Source organism: Capsaspora owczarzaki (assembly GCF_000151315.2).
Source record: "Capsaspora owczarzaki ATCC 30864 unplaced genomic scaffold supercont2.7, whole genome shotgun sequence".
NCBI lineage: Eukaryota > Filasterea > Ministeriida > Capsasporidae > Capsaspora > Capsaspora owczarzaki.
This window is the reverse complement of record NW_011887298.1, coordinates 829,083-844,808: the sequence shown is the minus strand read 5'-3', so window position 1 is coordinate 844,808 and position 15,726 is coordinate 829,083. Positions and strand designations below refer to the sequence as shown.

Sequence of the window (15,726 nt, the reverse complement as noted above, 5' to 3'; positions counted from 1 at the left end):
GTTGAATAAGGGTGGAATGAGAATCAGAATCTCAGAAACCAAACTTCAGTCTTTGTTTTTTCGGGGGTTTCGCTGTTGCTCAGTTCAGAAACACACACTCCTTCGTTAACATTGTCGTCGCTTCCTCATAAGCAACAAAAAAAGCATCTGAGCAAAACATTCAATGGCGACGCAGACGCTGAGCAGTGTGGACCACGCGTTGGCGCTCATCCGCGTGCAGTACATGGCCGGAGTCCCCGCGCGACTCTTCCACTGGGTGAGCTGAACTTTTTTTTTTTTTTGGAGTCAATTGGGGGAAGTGTGTTGTATGAATTAGGCCTTGTTTTAAAAATCTGACCATCAATGCTGCTTGCTTGCTTGCTGACTTGCTGCTTCACATGTGTGTGCGAAACCAACAAAAAAGCCGGTCGCGCCAGTCAATCCACGCACAGACACCACGACGACAACAACCGCCACATCGGACGCAGATGGGTTTGTGCAGGCGCAGATCATGGCCACGGTTGGCTGGTCGACGCAGGTCGGGACGAGCCAGCGCTTGCCGGCGTGGATGCTCGAGGTTGCGGTTCAGCGCCGCATGGTGGCAGAGATCTTCCAGCACCCGCGCTGCCTGAGCCTGCCGCCGAGCCAGGCACACGCAAAGAGCATTGCCAAGTACTACTATGCCCAGGTGGAGGCGGCGCGCGGCGACACATGCGACGAGCTCGTCTCGCTTTGCGTCGAATTGCTCAATCTCAACACGTCCGACGCAGAGGCTGCTGCTGCGGGTGGTGGAAGCGATGATTGGTGCCATCGCACCTATGATTTGGGATTCCCGCAAGCCATCTCCACAGATCCGGCTGCGCTCATCTCGATGAAGGAATCGCGCAACATTATCTCGAAAGGTTTGTGAGATTGATAGTTGGTTGTTGTTGTTGGGCACTGCTGGATTGGATGGCTCACGTTGTGTTTGTGGATGTATGGCCGGTCGTGTGGCTCTTTTGATGCTACTGCAGGTACAACAGGGCTGGCAGGCTGGCCGGTAAGGGAGATTGAATGCGAAAAAATCACATTGAGATTGTCCAACCCAACAACTCACAAAACTCATGCTTGCTGCGTGTACCAATCTAGGCTGCACACTATCTTGCCGAGTGGCTCCTTCAGCATCCGTCTGCAGTGTCGGGAAAGAAGGTGCGGTCTCGCGTTGGATTTCACAGTGCTCCTCCCAGCACTTTGCTCATTCGCTTTTGTTGAAAATCCCTTGCACCTGCCTGCATCTAACGTTTGCACGTAGGTGATGGAGCTCGGAAGTGGAACAGGACTTGTGGGAATCGTTGCAGGAACGCTGCGTCCCAAAATCCTGATTGCCTCGGATTACGACACGCACGTGCTGTCCTGTTTGCGCCACAATCTAGACTTGAATGGTGTTTTGGCAAAGTATGTTCCCTGTGCGACGAGTTGGGCGTGTGGTTGCTTGTTTTTGGGACATGCTTCGTTTTTGCTTTTCTGTCCGTCGCTGTTTTTTCTGCTTGCCTTGCGGCGACTCACAATGCTTGAACAACGACTATAGAGGCGCAGAGCTACCTGCACGTGCAAATGCCACCCCAGCACTTGTCGAGGACTTGGACTGGTTCCGTGTGACTGAGCGTTCCTTGCAGGCGTTTGGTGCCGAGCTCGTACTTGCTGCCGATGTCGTGTATGATCCGGATCTGCTCGATCCCCTGTGCAAAGTGCTCAGCGGTCTGCTAAAGGTGCCGAGCTACCGACGGATAGTGCCCAAGGCGGCCCCAACTGCAGCGAGTGGAACGACCGCGTTGGCAGGCGACGGCAGTGTGCAGGCGCCATTGCCTCCAGTGCTGACTGCTGGTCGCCCAGTGGCACTCGTTGCGTCGACCATCCGCAATCCTGACATCATCGAGCAGTTCAAGACCACGCTGAGTATGCAGACTGGAGCTATGGCGATGCTGGGCGATAGGCATTGTCATCTCACCCGTTTTCGTTCTTTGTTGTTTTCGTTCTTTGTTGTTGTTGTTGTTGTAGAGACACATGCTCTCGAGTTTACTACCTTGGCGGAACTGCCACCGTTGCGGCTATTCTATGATCGATCGTTGCCGGTGCTGTTGTTGGCAATCACCGCCTCGTCTGCTGCGCCTGCTGCTGCTGCTGCTGCTGCTGCTGCTCCGACTGTTGCAGCTACATCAACATAAACCAAGCCGAATTCAGTGCTCTATGCTATTTCCCATCAATGTTCTCGATGTGTGCTCCCTTGGATTGATGTTGAACGATTGAAAGCTTTGCATTTTTTTTCCCCCGAAAGCTCCATCAACATGCTCCCGAAGGCTGGCTTTTTGTTTTGCACATGTTCGTTGTTGGTCTTTCTCTCTCTCTTCTTCGATCTACCAACGTCAACGACCCGTGATGATCTGAGCGCCTTGGACTTTGCTGACTCAAATTTCAGTCTTTTTTTTTTTTTTTTTTTTTTTTTTTGGTGCGTTTCTTTGTTCCTTTAGAAAACCAACATCCATTGTAAGGCGCACCGCACGCCCGACCACACCCCCACTCCGCCACTGAGATCGGAAGAGCAGATTAGAGAGTGTGCATGTATGATATGTGTGTGTCTGTGTGTGAGCATTCATCGCCTGGCTCTGGAACGAACGACGTCAATTGCATTGACAAAAGCGACGAACGACGTACCTTTGCTCATCGTCGACTGTCTGTCTGTCTGTCTGTCTCTTTCGGAACTGGTCTGACCGTGCGTTTGGGGCCGTGTCTTGTGTGTCGTGCAGCGTTCGCGCGATGATGACAGCGCAGTTGAGTTTGAGTTTGAGACCAAAGGACGAACAAAAAAAAAAAAAAAAAATCCCACAACATAAAAGCAACAAAAGCAAGCAAGCAAAGCGTTCGACGTGAAGCTCCGAGTTCAGAGCTCAGAGTTCAGAAACGTGAAGCCTTTCGTTGAGATTTGGAATGAGAAGAGGACAAAACCTTCCACAGCGCAAAGTCAGCAATATCGGCATTGCTGCAGCCGAAATGACAGAACGACAAAGCTCCAAAAAAAAAAAAAAAAAAAAAAAGGAACAATAATAATAATTTTGAATTAAAAAAATCAAAAAAATCGAATTTCAATGCTGCTTCTCTTCTCTCTCTCTCTCTTTTGACTCTGCTTCACTTTCACTGTCACTTTCACTGTCACTCTATCGCAAAGTGTGCTCGCTTTCTCACTAATCTTGTCGCTCACCGACGAGCTTTGACAAACGCTCGCTTTCTCAACACTCAAACACGACTCGAAAACGACGACCAAAAAGGCTCACTTTTTTTTTTTTTTTTTTTTTTTTTTTTTTTTTTGATCTTCAGAGTCCAACACAATACAACAACACAGTGCAACAACAACGAAACCCAGCTGCGACGACCAGCTGCTGCTGCTGCAATTGTTGGCTGCGTAGGTGTCCTGTGTCCGAAACGTGTCTCAAAAGCCATCTTCTAAACTCGTAATCATCGCCAATGAGCGGCAATTCAACCGTCGCTGCGACGCCAAGTGCTGCTGCTGCTGCTACGGCGGGCAATGGCACTGCTCCCGCTCCCGGTGCTGCTGCTGCTCCGACAACAACAACAACTACTACTACAGCAGGATCAGGTGGCAGCGGAGGGACCCTCTCTGGCCCGCCGACAGAGCTCAAGCACTCGAGCTCCGTGTTGGCAACCGTGTCTGCGTCGTCGCTGTTCAGCAAGACGGGATCCATCTCGTTCGGACGTCGCTCGTCGCGCTCGCATACGCCGTTGGAGTTTGCTCAGCTGCGCGCAGACGAAAATGCTTCGACGACTACCACCACCACGACGAGTACAGCACAGACGGCGCCGTCGCTGGCACAAACAACGTCGACAACAGGTTCTCTGCTGAACATGTCAGCGCCAGCGTCGGGCGCTGCAAACGCACAAGCTACAGCGCAAGAGCACCTCACACCGGAACAGCAGGGCCGCCTCTTGCGGTCGCCACCCACCATCCGGCGGCGCCTGCTGAGCATTGCCGATCCCAACTCGGCGTTGCTCCCGCATGAGCGTGCAGGCATCGCCGCCTCCACCTCGGGCTCTGGACTGGCTGCTGCGGCGACTGCGACTGCCACAGCCTCTCCAGCAATAGCCGGGAGTGCGTCCGTTTCTGGTACCGCGCCTTCATCTGTCGGAATGCCCCTGCCCAACGGCAGCGCAAGCACGAGCGCAGCAGGATCTGCGTTTGGTGGTTCCTCGGCTGGAGACGGTAGTGTTGAAATCAAGCTCTGGCGGAGACCTCGCGGGCTTGCCCAACTTCGACGCAGGACTGTCTCGGTGGTTGATATGCTCCCGGCATTCCCAGATGTTGTGTCGTCCGCGTCTCCGACGATGCGCCACGCCTTGCCTGCTGGCGCGTATGCCTCGATGGTCGCGAGTAACGGCGCTCGGTCTGAGTCGGGTCTCTCGCCGGTAACCTCCTCCTCCTCCCTCGCGTCTGCATCATCCTCGACCACCACCTTTTCAGCCCCGCCAGCCCATCCTTCACCGAGCCAGACCCGAGTCAAGTCTGCACACTATCCGCTATCGTCGTCACACCTGCCCACCATCACCGAGAGCACGGCCTCGTTGAATGTTGCCGCCGGCGCAGACTCGGCTGTTGCTTCCTCCATCGGCAACTCCACCGCGGCAGATGCCGCCGCCGCATCAGAGTCTGTCCACGGCGCGCACGCTGGCCCAGGCTCCTCGCTATCGTCCTCCAATTCTTCACTCTCCTCCCCTCGGGAGGCGCTCTCGCTCACCGCGATTGCTACTGACAACATTCCGCCCATTACGCAACCAGACGGCGCCTCGGATCCTCAAGCAGAGGAGCCCGCTGCCCAAGACGACGCCCCGGCTGACCGATTCGTCGAAAGTAGCATCCCCCAGCGTGGAAAGTGGCGCTCGCTGACGTCTCTCTCAGTCATGCGCGTGTTTATGCGCAACAATCCAAAGTTCAAGCTCGTTGGCTGCGATGTCAACGCCACCACGCGCCAGCTTTGCGAAATGATTGCGAAAAAGTTCGGGATTCTGTCCGACTCGACCAACTTTCGTCTCTACGTGCAACGGGATGACATGGAGCGGTGTCTGCAGGCGGATGAGCAGCCTTTGTTGTTGCAAAAAGAGTGGCTGATTGATCTCGGCTACCGGGAGGAGGACAATTTGCTTCAACTCGGCAAATACGACTTTAGCCACTTGTTCAAGTTCATTTTCTCTGATGAGGAGAGTGCAGTAAGTTGGCGCGCTGCTGATGCTTTTTGTCTGCACTATTTTCTTTTTCTCGCCTTGCTGTGGTTTTGCATCTGTTTGACTCATTCTTTTTCTTCCTCTTTTTTTTTCGCTGTCTCCAGCGCGAAGAATCCAGCAGCTTGAAGAATCGCGTCATGAAAGCCTTCCGCGCACTTGACACAATGGAAGTCCCGCACTTGGATCTCAGCTCGTTGGATCTCGGTGGGTTTATGCAAGGCACCCTGCCCGGTGAAGTCGAAACCTTCTTGTCTCTGCTGGCAGACTCGTTGCCGTCGCTATCACTCGCACACAACTCGCTCCGCACCTTCCCGGAAGAAGTCAGCGAATTGGTCGCGCTAAAGCACTTGAATTTGAGCAACAATCTCTTGCGCGGGCTGCCTGCGTCGTTTGCGAAACTGGCCCAGCTGACCTCGCTCGATGCGAGCTACAACACCTTGTTGTCCATTCCTGCGCCCGTGTGCCAGCTCGGACGCATCACGTCATTGAACCTAACTGGCAACTTTTTGACGAGCCTGCCCGAAGCGCTCTTTTCGATCGTTGGTCTTGAACGACTCGTCCTCCGGCAAAACCGTTTGACGTCCCTCTCCGGCACGCTCAACCATTTGACATTTTTGCGCCACTTGGACATTTCGTCCAATAACATTGACGCGTTGCCGCCAAATCTCCAGCTGCCGAGTTTGGAAGAGTTGCTCATTGATCGCAACGCAGTGTCTGTTCTCGTTGTGTCGTGGCCCTGCTTGACTGTGCTGCGGGCATCCCACAACAAGATCTCCTCGGTCATTTTCCCATGCGACCTGGTCGATCTTCGTTGCATCGATTTGTCCTTTAACAAGCTTTCCGTGCTCCCGGACGCCTTCGCCTGCAGTCCTTTGCTCCGCGTGCTGTTGCTCGATCACAACAAGCTCCGAGCTTTGCCTGCGAGCATCATGGGCCTCGACGTGCTCGAGGCTCTGAGCGTCGAGTTCAACCGCTTGACCTCGCTCCCGGAAGAGTGGGTGCCGCTGCGCTCCCTCCGCCACCTCTCTGTGCTCGGCAACAATCTTTCCGCGCTGCCCGATGATATTTTCCGAATGGAATCACTCCGCCACTTGAACGCCGGCTCCAACGTGTTGCAGTACCTGCCCTCCGTCGCCGAGATGGACGAGAGCGAAGAGGAAATGTGGTTGAACGCCATCGACCCGAGCAAGATGCCTGCCATCGAGGAGATTGAGTTTGAGGCTGTCAACCAAACGCTGCAAGAGCTCTATCTCGGTGACAACAAGCTCAACGATAGCTGCCTGCCCATTTTGTCTCAGCTCACCGACCTGACCCTCCTCCACCTCGGCTACAATGCGCTGACCGAGATCCCTCCGAAAACTCTCGGCCGTCTGAGCAAGCTTCGGAGCCTTTGCATTTCCGGCAACGACATTGTGTACCTTGCCGAGGACGTGCAGCACATGAGTGCGCTTGAGCACCTCTACATTAGCAGCAACAAGCTCAGCAACTTGCCTGCCGAGCTTGGCAAGATTCGCAATCTGGCCATTGTGGACGCTCGGGACAACAACTTTAAGTGGAACCTGTGGAATCAGCAGTTTGACTGGAACTGGAACTGGAATCGACACCTGCAGCACCTCGATTTGTCCGGCAACAAGCGCCTGGTCATCAACGATCCCAAGAAGGACTTTGTCCAGCTCGTCAACTTGAAGAGCCTCGGTCTCGAGCGCGTCAAAGTGGCCCAGAATCTGCCCGAAGAGCTGGCCAAGATTGCCAGCGTCGAGCAGAGCGTGGCCAAAGGAGTGTCGAGCGCATCCTCCAACGTGTGGCGCTCTGGTGTTGCCCACCTGTACGGAATCAACTCTGAGAACTTTAAGATTGATACCGTCCGGCAGTACAACTTCCGCGACAACGCCGACGAGGCTCTGTTTGCCATGTTTGATGGCCGTGGCGGATCGCAAGTTCCCGAACAGCTCGCTCGGCGTCTCCCGTCGCTGCTCAAAGACCAACTGATTGTCACAAACAGCGATGTCCTGCGCAGCCTGCGTGGCACTTGTCTCGGCCTGAATCGGCTCTTGGGCGGCCAAGACTTTGCGCAGCTGGCCGGCTCGTCTGGTCTCATTCTGTACATTTCCAGCAACAAGCTCTATCTGGCCAACGTTGGTCACAGCATGTGCGTGCTCTGCCGCAACGGCCGTGCTCTTGTTCTTTCGCCAGTGCATCTTCTCTCTCAGAGTGACGAGGAGCGCCATCGAACGCGGCTTCTCGGCGGCTTCATTGGGCCCGACAGTCGCATGAACGGCCTTGTCTCGATGAGCCGCGCGTTTGGCTTTTCATTCCTTCAGGTAAGTGTGTCGCATTCGGGTTGCAGCAGAGGGGGAAAGATTTTTGCAAGCTCACTTTTTTGGTTCCATTTGCTTTGTTCCGTTTGCTTTTGCTCTTGACGCAGCCCTGTATCAACTCGAGCCCTGACATTTCTACTGTAGAGCTTACAGACGATGATGAATTTGTCATGATTGGCTCCAAGCGACTGTGGGAGGTGGTGAGTCCGCAAGCAGCGGTTGACATCATCCGGAATGAGCACACACCTTCCAAAGCCGCCCAAAAGCTGCGCGACTTTGCCTGGCTCTACGGCGGACGCGCCAATCTCTCGGTGTTGGTTGTTTTCACTCCCAAGGCGACGATCAAGTCAACCAAACGCGCCCGAAGGTACAATTCTGTTGCTGTTGTTTTTTTTTTTTTTTGTTTTTTTTTGTCCGCTTTTTTTTCTTGTTGTCGTTGTCGTTGACAGCCACTAACCGCTCTCTACCATGCCCTTTGATTTTTTCGCTCCATCTCGCAGAGCCACCAACATTGACTCGCAGCGGATTCTCAGCCGTCTTGGCGAGGAAGTCGCCCCGCCGACGGGCAAGCTGACGCTGGTATGCACGGATATCAAGAATTCGACAATGCTCTGGGAGGCGTGCGAGGAAGGCATGCGTGATGCTGTCAAGAATCACAATGCTCTCATGCGTCGTCTTCTCCGGTTGTACTCTGGCTACGAGGTCAAGACCGAAGGTACAGCTGTTGTCCACGTCATTCTTGTTTTCCAAATTTCCACGCTCGTGAGGCGTTGTTTTGTTCTTGCTGTTCTGACGTCAATTTGGTTGCTTTTGCGCACATTCAGGCGATGCTTTCATGGTTTCGTTCGAGCATGCCATTGACGCGCTGCGATGGTGCTTGACGGCCCAGATCCAGTTGTTGGAAATGGAGTTGCCCCAGGAGATTCGCTCTGCATGCCGCGAAGAAAATGGCCCGGACGGCGAGCTGCTCTTCCGAGGCATCTCCGTTCGCATGGGCATCTACACGGGTCTGCCCGATTGCGAGCCCGACCCGCTGACCGGTCGCATGGACTACTTTGGTCCCGTCGTGAATCGTGCTGCGGCCGTGAGCTCGCTTGCCGATGGCGGTCAAGTTGTCATTAGCGATAGCGCTTGGCAGGAGGTTTCAGAGCGCCTCGATGAGCTGGGCGAAGGTCTTGCTCCTCCTCGCGTCGATGATCTAGGACTGATCAAGCTGAAAGGCTTGGAAACCAAGGAAAATGTTCGCTTGGTAAGCCGGTGATTTTTTGTAGCTCAATGATGACGGCGCGAGTGTGTCGTTGTGATGGTTTTCGTAAAAGCTGACCTTTTTGTTGTTGTTGTTGTTGTTGTTTGTCTATTTTTCTTGATGATGCACGTAGATTTTGCCTCCGTCCCTTCGCGCGCGCACCTTCTAAATGCCGTTTTTCATATTTTATTTCTTCCGTTTGAAACGCGTTTGTTTCGTTTGCTGGGGAGTTGTTGCAGCTGACTTTCTTGCCCCGCTTCCACTTCTTTTTTGTTTCCAACCTCCTGTTTCTTTTCTCTGTTATTGTTAGTATTTTGCTTCTGACTTGTTTTTTAATCATTCTTTTTGTGCATCAATGAGATTATTTTGTTTTCGAAGTTGCTCCCGAAGGATCTCTCCACCAAGCCATGAATACACCAAAGCCATAACATTCTGTACTTGTTGACGCGTACACACAAGCCATCATCTCAAGTCAAGTCAAAACACACCACGCTGCTGGTATTCAAGACTCGATCTTTTGAAGAATCTGCAAGAGTTGCTCGTCTTGAACCAGCTCTTTGTGGACAAAGTAGTCCCTGCCGTCGGCGTGGAAGGAGACAAAGGCGCGGCTGTTGGCAGCCTTGCGCATCGACGAGATCAGGAAGGACGACTTGGCATCTCCGCCGGTAAAGGTAAAAGTCGTGGCGTGCAGCCGATCGGGGTTGTGTTCGTCGCGGACGAGATCGCGAACATAGGGTTTGGTGACCCAGTGCAACAGCGCGGTCGTTGAGGAGCCCATTGCGGCCGCCAGTACGGCAACAGCGATGCGGGCTGTCGTTGGGAGGGCGTCGGCACTCGAGGTCAGCAGCAGCAGGACGGGCGCGCCAATCAGACCGCCAATGCAACTCGTCAGCGACAAGAGCTTGAGCCTGCGGATGGTCGTGTCGAACGGGCTCTTGTAGACAATGTCAACGAGGCCTGAGGACGCGGCGATCGCTGAAGCAGCAGCAGATGCAGCACTCGAGGCGGCAGGCTTGGCGGCGGTCGGCGATTGTGACTCGTGCTCTTGCTCGAGCTGTGCCACGAGTGGCGAAAGTAGCTTGGCAGTGGCACTTCCTGTGGAGGCAGCATCCGTGACAGTGGTCGAGGTGGTCAACGGGGTCGAAGCGGTCGTCTCGGCCTGTGCGCACGAGGCGGCGCTCAGTCCAAGTCCACGCGTCTGCTGCTGCTGCTGCAGGTGATTGTAACGAAGCGCCACTCCTCGAGCAGTCATCGCTGCTGTCGTCGTCATCGTCGCGGTTGGCAAGTTGATTGACCGTGTTGCTTGAATGGCAGCCAGCGAGCAATTCGGCTTGGCAGCCGAGCTCAACATCAGCATCATCATCATCTGTCGGGATGAAGTCAGTCCCTCCACAGCGATCCTGCCGTGTGTGCTCAGGCGTGCAAGCATCATTGAAGTTGAATTTGAATTTGAATGGGTTGTGCTTGCGCGAAATTGGGGGTTTTGCTGGGTTTTGAGAGTCGAGAACAGAAAAGCTTTGTGTTTTCAATGCAAAACGACTGAGAAACAGACTGAACCTGAAACAACATATCTGCACTGATTCTTCGAAGCACGACGCTCGAGCTGAAGCAGAATGTTTCGTTGTTTGGAAAATCAGCTTGTTTTCCTTTCACTCTTTCTCAGAGTTTGACGTCATTGCCAAACATGGTCACTGTTTCGCTCGCTGGTTTTGGATCACGGCTGCACTCCTCATCCGAAAATCAATACTGTCACGATGCCGATCAATGCAGTTGGCATTATCGGCATGGGCGAGATGGGCCGACTGTATGCCGACTGGATTAGCAAGAGAACAGAGCACCAGCAGCAGCAGGACGACGAGGAGATCACGGTGCACTGCTGCGATGTGCCAGAGCGGTACGACGAGCTCTGCGCAGCGTATGCGGACAGTCCACGGGTGCGTGTGCACCGCGACGGGTTTGCAGTGGTGCGCCAGTGCGGCCTCGTGATGTACTCGGTCGAGACGGCCAACATGGACCGGGTGGTCGGGCTGTACGGGCCGGCAACGCGCGTCGGGGCGATCGTCGCGGGCCAAACCTCCGTCAAGGCGCCCGAGATTGCCGCGTTCGAGCGCCACCTGCCGAGCGACGCGCACATTGTGACGTGCCACTCGCTGCATGGGCCGCGGGTGTCGCCGCGCGGGCAGACGATGGTCGTCATCCGGCACCGCTGCGACAAGGACGACGTGTTTCGTGACGCGCTCGCCGTGTTCCGACGACTCGAGTCCAACATGGTCGAGATGAGCGCAGAGACCCACGATCGCATCACGGCAAACACACAAGTCATCTCCCACCTCGGATTCCAGGCAATGGGCACCGCGTGGCGCTCCGTCGGCGTCTACCCGTGGGAGCAGCAGCGCTACTTGGGCGGAATCGACAATGTCAAGATTCTCATGTGTCTGAGAATCTTTGCCGCCAAGCCACACATTTACTCGGGGCTCGCCATGCAAAACCCGCAGGCTCGGTACCACGTCGAGCAGTACGTGCGCTCGGTCAGTGAGCTCTTCCGGCTCATGATTCAAGAACGCCAGCAGGAATTCACCGCTCGTATTTATGCGGCGCGTGCTGCGGTCTTTGGCAGAGTGTTGAACGAGTCAGATGCTGGCACTCCATCAAGATCGGCAAATGTTGAAGCATGCACCACGGAACAAACACCGGCATCGTCAAATCCGCCAGCAGTTGCTTCCAGCTCCACCTCCACGCGCGCCCTCTTGCTGCCCGATGCCATCTTGGCCGAATACGGACTTGGCCGGATACCGGCAAGCGAGCGCACGCCCAACTCGCACCTGTCCTTGCTTGCCATGGTCGACGCGTGGTATGCGATGAAAGTAAACCCGTACGATGACTTGGTTTGTCAAACACCCGTCTTTCGACTGCGTCTGGGCATTGCCGAGTATCTATTCTGCGACAAGGAGCTGCTCGACGAGTCGATCGCTGCCGCCTTGTTCAACAAGTCCATCCGCGGAGACGACATGGAATTTTTTGCTGCAGTGCGCGAATGGGCCACCATCATCTTGAACGGAGATTTGCGGGGCTACGAGGACCACTTTTTACGCGTGCGTCAATTCTTTGAGAGCCGGCTCCAGGATGGATTCAAGGCCAGTTGCGTGCTCATCGATCGCCTGGCATCCACTTCAGCCACACCCAATTTGCAGTCAGGGCACAAACAGTCATAGAGTGCAAAAATGTAGTGTGAATACAGTTGGACTTGTTGCGCGTCAATGGAGTGTTGAGAAGAGTTACATTTGTGTGTCATCAAGCATGCAAAAACAAAAGGATGGAAAACGCAGTGACACGACCGTCAACGATGGACTGGAACAAAACAGACGAGATGGCGACTCACAACAGAGACAAATCGAAATACAAGCGTTGGAGAGAAAGATAGAAAGATAAAGAGAGAAGAGAGAGAGAGAGGGAGAAGACAAGATGAGAAGTAGCCATCAACGAAACAGCAGGACACAACCAAACAAGCGGAAGACCAGGGGAGGGGGGCATCACAAAACAGCACGCAAAAAGTCAATTGGCGCTGCTGAGCGGAAGAAAAAATGGGAAAAGCAGGTGGGGTGGGGTGGGCAATAACACGGTTGGCTCAGGAGCTTGACTCTGCAGGATGAATAACAATTCGGGGTACTTTGGTGCTTGCGCTCATGTCCGCGTACAACGAGCTTGCAACGGATCCGTGGAGCGCGTAACAAACCAAAAGCACAAAACAGGGAGAATGACAAAAAAAGGGGGACGGGGGAAAGGAGGCGGGGGAAACAGGAGAAAGCACAAGAAAAATCAAAGCGGCCAGAGGCGAAATTGTACAAGGCTGTTTGACGCTAGGGAAACGACCCAGAACACGGGATGCAAAACGCGTACAGCTGGAACTCGACCGCCAAGGATTGAAAAGATGGGGGAGAAAAAGGTGGAGAAAAAAAAAAGAAAAAAGCAAAAGAGTCGAACAATCCTCGCTCGATTGTTCGTCTCTCTTGGGAGGTCCTTAATACTGAGCATACAGGAAGAGATTGTTGGTGGCGGCAACAGCGACAAGATTTTGGCGAGGGTGCCAAGCGGTGTGCAGAATTTTTCGGTTGAAGTCAATGCTTTCGGGGTTGATTTCGTCCTTGGCCTTCTTCTTGCCTCCTGCCTGCTTCTTGGACGTGTTGATCTTGATGGGCTTCTTCTCGGTCTTGGTGGCCTCGAGGCAAATGTCGGTCGTGCCAGCCGCGTCAAAGATGTGGAACATGTTGTGGTACGAGCCAGTGATAATGTTCTGGTCGTCTCCACTCCAGGAGCACTCAAACTTGTCAAAGATGCAGTCGTTCTCGTACAGGTCGCACAGCTTGCTTCGGAGATACTCGTGGATGTGGAAGGTCTGCACAGGGCGCGATTCCATGTTGACGTCCCAAATCTTGATTGTCAAGTAGTCTCGCGAGACAATGTAGCGGCCCTCGTTCGAGAAGCGCACGTCCGAAATTGAGCTGATAATCTCAGAGAAGAAGGACTTGTTAGCGGGATCTTCCTCCTCCTCGAACAACTTGGCGTGCTGGTCGCACAATGCCGACACGCGCTGGTCGCACAGCTTGATCGTGCCCTTGCTGCTCGAGTACATGAATTGGCTGCAGTGTCTGGGGTGGAACTCTGCTGCAGTGATGACCTCAGTCAGCTCCTCCATATTGGCGGGCTTGATGTCCACCATGTTGAAACTTTGGTCGCTGATCGAGAGGTTCCACAAGTTGATTCGCAAATCGTCTGCCGAGAGGAAGGTCTCGTGGTCGCTGTTGATCGAGACAGAGTTGATGTGATACGCGTGCGCGTTCGCATACACACGCCGTGGTACCGCAGCCACTGCCGTCTCCACGCGCTGGATCTTTGGGACGCGCAAGCTGGTGATGGACGTCGGGTCGCGCTTCTCTTGCGGCGTGCTGTCAAAGTTGGTGTCGAACACGGACTGGATGTCCTTTTCGTACACCTTCCACAGCTTGATTGTCTTGTCTGTGGATGGGGGGAAGTGGCGTGGAAGAGAGCAAGAAAAGTGAGAAAAACAGCATAAAGAAGGGAAAAAATGCAGCAACAAAAAAAAAAAAAAAAAAAGAGTGCTCACCGTTGGTCGATAGCAGCATGTGCGCAGCGTTCTGTCGTGGCAACCACTTGATCTTGTTAATCTTTTCCTCAATCTCGAGTGACTTGAGATAGTCAAACTCTGGCTCGTGGCTTTGGAACTCGGTGTAGAACTTGAATTCCGGCACGCCGCGAGCACGCTGTATTTGGGGAAGGGGGTGTCACAAAGAGAATGCATCGAACAGAGACGAAATTGGACGAGATTGCATTGGGGGGGGGTGAGATCGCATTGGAGGGGGATGGATGTTTGTGATGGAACGCTTACATCTTCGTGCTTCTCAAAGAGCACAATGCGGCCGCCCTTGTCGCCGGTGGCAAGGAACTCGCCATCGTGTGAGAACTCCACCGTGGAGATGATATCGACTACAAGAGGGCGTCCAGCAGCAGATAGAGGCATAGGTGAGACATCACAAACAGTTCAAGAACAGCATTGAAAAAAAGAAAAGAACAATTTTTTGTTGTTTTTTTTTTTATTCTTTCGAGCTCGTGTATTTGCCGCAAACGGGCGCGGTTGACCCAACGTCGAGCACATGGGGATGGCAGCAGGCAAGGACAAGGATCCTCCACGCCCCCACTCCCAACCAGCGAGCAGTGTCACCACCACAGCCACAATGGTGGTTTCTTCCCTTTTTTTTTTTTTTTTTTTTTTCATGGTTTTTTTTTTTTGAGATCTCTCGCTGGTTGCTTTGGCTTTTGTTTGTTTCTGTTTGGTTCCCGCTCTCCTTCTGCTTCTTCTTCTCAGCGCGCTGAATCCGTCACTAGAGTGGGCGTCGCCTTTGCCTGCGACCTCCCCAACGCAGCGACGCAACCGAGTTGCACACTCGACAGCGCTCTGTTTCGAGCGCGAACCTCTGAGTCGACCAAACCCGGCGTTCCTCCTTCAAACAACCGTCCCCCCTCGCTCGCCGGCCCCGCCACGCCCGTCAGCCACGCACCTCGCAGACAAGCGTTCTACAATGCAATGTGAGGCAAAATCACGGTGCAGGGATGGCACTGCCAAAAGAAAAGAAAAAGTCAAACAAACAGAAGGGAAAAAAAAAAAAAAAAAAAGCTGTCGACTTTTTCAGTTCGTTGGCGTTATGGTGTTGAAGCGCGACCCGAGGGTGGTGCCCTTTCCACGCGCTCGCTCGTGAGCCTGTCAGCGTCCCATGGCTGTTCCCCTGACATCCTCCGCTGTGGTGGACCCCCCGGCCGCGAGGTCGGTCTGCTGGTGACGCACTGAACAACGACCGAGACAAGCGCTTTTTTGATTGTTTTTTTTATTTTTTTATTTTTTTTTTAGGGCATATTTTTTTTCAATCAGAAACGGCTGCGTCCAGCCACAGACCGACCGCCGTCCGTCCCCCGTTCTCGTTTCGCGTGCTGCTTGGCACAAGCCATTCACTCATCCCAATCATCATTGTACCACTTTTGTTCGACAACGGAACTGATTCGCGTTTGGCAGAAGAGAAAAGGAGGGGAAGAAAAAAAATCAACGGAAAAAAAAAAAAAAAAAAAAAAAAAAAACAAGCAAACAAAAAAGAAAAAGAAAAAAAGGGAACGCGATGACCAACCTTCAGCGAGCTCCTCAACGTTGCCCTTGTCGCCGAACGCCTGCAGGAAGCGCCATTCACGCTCGTCGGCCATCGCCATGATTCACAAAACTGGGGAAATCGTGTGGAAAAAAAAAAAAGAGGATCGAACAAAAAAAAATAAGGACTGTTTTTTTTTTTCTTTTTTTTTTCTTTTTTGTTTTATTCTTCCGTGTTTTTTGGCAAAAAGTGCTTCATTGTTGCT

General features: G+C 53.4%; 5 protein-coding genes across 5 annotated transcripts; 3 read left to right on the top strand and 2 right to left on the bottom strand.

Moving 5' to 3' along the window:
- Positions 1–55: 55 nt before the first annotated feature.
- CAOG_04749 (hypothetical protein) lies at positions 56–2,268 on the top strand. The gene is made up of 7 exons (XM_004347450.2): positions 56–256; positions 404–881; positions 993–1,018; positions 1,108–1,167; positions 1,271–1,413; positions 1,547–1,914; positions 2,017–2,268. The coding sequence occupies exons 1-7, from the start codon at positions 164–166 to the stop codon at positions 2,181–2,183; spliced, it is 1,335 nt and encodes a 444-aa protein (XP_004347500.1). The 5' UTR covers positions 56–163; the 3' UTR covers positions 2,184–2,268.
- A 202-nt stretch (positions 2,269–2,470) lies between these two features.
- Positions 2,471–9,216, top strand: CAOG_04748 (hypothetical protein). The gene is made up of 7 exons (XM_004347449.2): positions 2,471–2,502; positions 3,331–5,232; positions 5,352–7,568; positions 7,673–7,932; positions 8,066–8,280; positions 8,390–8,814; positions 8,945–9,216. Exons 2-7 carry the CDS (start codon positions 3,478–3,480, stop codon positions 8,978–8,980), a joined length of 4,908 nt encoding a protein of 1,635 aa, XP_004347499.1. The 5' UTR covers positions 2,471–2,502; positions 3,331–3,477; the 3' UTR covers positions 8,981–9,216.
- Positions 9,217–9,313: 97 nt separating this feature from the next.
- On the bottom strand, positions 9,314–10,063 carry CAOG_04747 (hypothetical protein; the record flags this gene model as incomplete). The annotated part of the gene is made up of 2 exons (XM_004347448.1): positions 9,314–9,768; positions 9,811–10,063. The coding sequence occupies 2 exons, from the start codon at positions 10,061–10,063 to the stop codon at positions 9,314–9,316; spliced, it is 708 nt and encodes a 235-aa protein (XP_004347498.1).
- Positions 10,064–10,526: 463 nt separating this feature from the next.
- On the top strand, positions 10,527–12,055 carry CAOG_04746 (prephenate dehydrogenase). Its single transcript, XM_004347447.2, has one exon. The coding sequence runs from the start codon at positions 10,566–10,568 to the stop codon at positions 12,021–12,023; it is 1,458 nt and encodes a 485-aa protein (XP_004347497.1). The 5' UTR covers positions 10,527–10,565; the 3' UTR covers positions 12,024–12,055.
- A 6-nt stretch (positions 12,056–12,061) lies between these two features.
- On the bottom strand, positions 12,062–15,633 carry CAOG_04745 (protein phosphatase-2A subunit-alpha). Its single transcript, XM_004347446.2, has 4 exons — positions 15,504–15,633; positions 14,216–14,313; positions 13,934–14,090; positions 12,062–13,824 (listed from the first exon to the last, which is right to left on the bottom strand). The coding sequence occupies exons 1-4, from the start codon at positions 15,580–15,582 to the stop codon at positions 12,830–12,832; spliced, it is 1,329 nt and encodes a 442-aa protein (XP_004347496.2). The 5' UTR covers positions 15,583–15,633; the 3' UTR covers positions 12,062–12,829.
- Between the last annotated feature and the right edge of the window lie 93 nt (positions 15,634–15,726).

What these genes read in the sequence shown, in the direction of transcription:
- CAOG_04749 (XM_004347450.2), top strand. Translation starts at nt 164, where the DNA reads ATGGCGACGCAGACGCTGAGCAGTGTGGACCACGCGTTGGCGCTCATC. An exon ending in GCGCAACATTATCTCGAAAG is followed by an intron (nt 882 to 992) that starts GTTTGTGAGATT and finishes ATGCTACTGCAG; the next exon opens with GTACAACAGGGCTGGCAGGC. An exon ending in CTGCAGTGTCGGGAAAGAAG is followed by an intron (nt 1,168 to 1,270) that starts GTGCGGTCTCGC and finishes GTTTGCACGTAG; the next exon opens with GTGATGGAGCTCGGAAGTGG.
- CAOG_04748 (XM_004347449.2), top strand. Translation starts at nt 3,478, where the DNA reads ATGAGCGGCAATTCAACCGTCGCTGCGACGCCAAGTGCTGCTGCTGCT. An exon ending in TCAACCAAACGCGCCCGAAG is followed by an intron (nt 7,933 to 8,065) that starts GTACAATTCTGT and finishes TCCATCTCGCAG; the next exon opens with AGCCACCAACATTGACTCGC. An exon ending in CTACGAGGTCAAGACCGAAG is followed by an intron (nt 8,281 to 8,389) that starts GTACAGCTGTTG and finishes GCGCACATTCAG; the next exon opens with GCGATGCTTTCATGGTTTCG.
- CAOG_04746 (XM_004347447.2), top strand. Translation starts at nt 10,566, where the DNA reads ATGCCGATCAATGCAGTTGGCATTATCGGCATGGGCGAGATGGGCCGA.
- CAOG_04745 (XM_004347446.2), bottom strand. Translation starts at nt 15,582, where the DNA reads ATGGCGATGGCCGACGAGCGTGAATGGCGCTTCCTGCAGGCGTTCGGC. An exon ending in CGTTGAGGAGCTCGCTGAAG is followed by an intron (nt 14,314 to 15,503) that starts GTTGGTCATCGC and finishes GCCCTCTTGTAG; the next exon opens with TCGATATCATCTCCACGGTG. An exon ending in TCTTTGAGAAGCACGAAGAT is followed by an intron (nt 14,091 to 14,215) that starts GTAAGCGTTCCA and finishes CCCCAAATACAG; the next exon opens with CGTGCTCGCGGCGTGCCGGA.